Consider the following 2,150-nt stretch of genomic DNA (forward strand, 5'->3'; position numbering starts at 1 on the left):
TAGTTTAAAGAAACTATCCTGTTTCTTTTGGATCCACAGATAAATATCTTTGAAGTTTTGCCATAATGACAATATATTGATCTATTAAATAAATATCCAAAAGACAAATGAATTCAAGTCCCTACAAAACGACCCCAGGACAAGATAAGAGAAAACCAAAATTAAATAGGAAATGTCCCGTACAGACAGAAAAGAAAACCTTTCTCAGTAGCAGAGCTTAAGTTATACAGCTGCAAACTTGGAGGTGTTCTGTATTTGAACTTGGGGAAAAGATGGCTGCTTCGTGGCTTCAGATACTTTTCTACATCAACATGATATCTCTCTACATTTCCCTTTGATGCAGAGTCTTTCTTGAAGTCTGTGTCTTTCTTCTGAAGATTTTCCTTAGTGCCTCTTTAACTTCCATGTTCCTGATGGTGTAAATGAAAGGGTTTAGCATTGGGATGACCACAGTGTTCAGCAAAGAGACAGCTTTGTTGAGGCTGAAAGAGGAGTGTGTGATGCTTGGTCTTAAGTAGATGAAAAGGACCGCTCCATAGTATATGCTTACCACAGTCAGATGAGAGGTACAAGTGGAGAAGGCCTTCTTCTGCCCGCTTGTTGAAGGGATGCGAAGAATTGTGGAGATGATGAAGACATAAGAGATCACCGTCAAGAGTAGAGAAGTTAATATCACAGCCACGGCCACAAGGAAATTCAGGATTTCAATCAGCTGTGTTTCCCCACCTGCAATTTTCAACAATGGTCCTACATCACAGTAGAAATGATTGACAGTGTCAGAATCACAGAAGGGAAGTGTCGCCACCATTATCACTTGGTAAATGATGGAGAAAAATCCCCCAGCCCAGGAAGCCACTGCAAGCAGAAGGCAGAGGTTGGAAGTCATGATGGTGGAATATCTCAGTGGATTGCAGATGGCTAAGTACCTATCGAAGGAGATGACAGTCAGGATGAAAAATTCGGTCACACCGAAGAAGAAGAAACTGAACATCTGCACCATGCAGCAGTAGAAGCAGACGGTGGACTTTTCCGAGAGAAGGTTGACTAACATCTTAGGAACAGTAGCAGTGGTATGGCCCATCCCAAGGCAAGAGAGGTTGCTAAGGAAGAAATACATTGGCTTCTGTAGCTGATGATCAGCTCTCACAGTCACAATGATGAGGCCATTGCCTGCAATTGTCAAAACGTAGAACACTAGGATAATTGTAAACAAAACAATATTCATTCCTCCTGTGTGTGAGAATCCAAGAAGAACGAACTCTTCCACCCTTGAACAATTATTCAAAGCCATAGCTTGGTTCTGATAGACATATGAAGAAATAGTAGGGAAACGTCTTTATTCAAAAGCTCTATTCAAGATGAATACTAGAAAATAAATTATTTTGGTTTCCCTTATTTCTATACTTCCTATATGCTATAGGTGTGGCGCCAAGACCTAGATGAGCAATACTAGCCTGATCTTACCAGGTAAGCTAAGCAGAGGCTGTCCTGGTTAGTACTTGGATGGGAAACCACCAAGGAAGTCAGGATTGCTGCACAGATGTAAGCAATGACAAACCAGCTCTGTTCATCTCTTGCCTTGAAAACTCTACTGATTCACCATAATACAATTTGAAGGCCCTTTACACACACAGATGGGCTAAAAGTAGATGAGGAAAATCATCTGCCAGAAATCGCTGACAGTGTCTGCCAGGCAAAGATGTGACATACAACTCTCTAAGATATGCTGCATTCATACAGCTGAATGAATGCGGGTTCTAACATGACACTATTCAAGAAATCTCGGCATATGTGTGTAAAAATGCATTCATTTGGAGGATACAAGGTGAGAGAGTAGATAGGTAGGTAAAAAGGAAAGGAGGATGGAGGTGTGATGATGGAGAAGAGAAAAAAAATTGAAAACTGGAATAGACAATAGGATGGTTATAGATAGATGCATACACCAACCATAGGCAGGGACAGAGATTGTGTAGCTGCTTATGTGATATTAAAAGATAAATAGCTGGTCAGTTAAAAGGCCAAAAATAGAATGAGTATGGAAAAGTTAAAAGCAATGTATGGACAAGGGAAGACACTCGATTAGTACTCAATGAGCCAAAGAGATTATAATATTTCTTGGTGTTATCTGTTCTTCTTCAATAGAAAAAGGG

General features: G+C 40.3%; 1 protein-coding gene across 1 annotated transcript; it reads right to left on the reverse strand.

Moving 5' to 3' along the window:
* Nucleotides 1–322: 322 nt before the first annotated feature.
* LOC129339855 (olfactory receptor 6X1-like) lies at nucleotides 323–1,291 on the reverse strand. Its single transcript, XM_054994430.1, has one exon. It carries the CDS (start codon nucleotides 1,289–1,291, stop codon nucleotides 323–325), a length of 969 nt encoding a protein of 322 aa, XP_054850405.1.
* Nucleotides 1,292–2,150: the final 859 nt, after the last annotated feature.

The sequence above is a fragment of the Eublepharis macularius genome, chromosome 12 (genome assembly GCF_028583425.1).
Source record: "Eublepharis macularius isolate TG4126 chromosome 12, MPM_Emac_v1.0, whole genome shotgun sequence".
Lineage (NCBI taxonomy): Eukaryota > Metazoa > Chordata > Lepidosauria > Squamata > Eublepharidae > Eublepharis > Eublepharis macularius.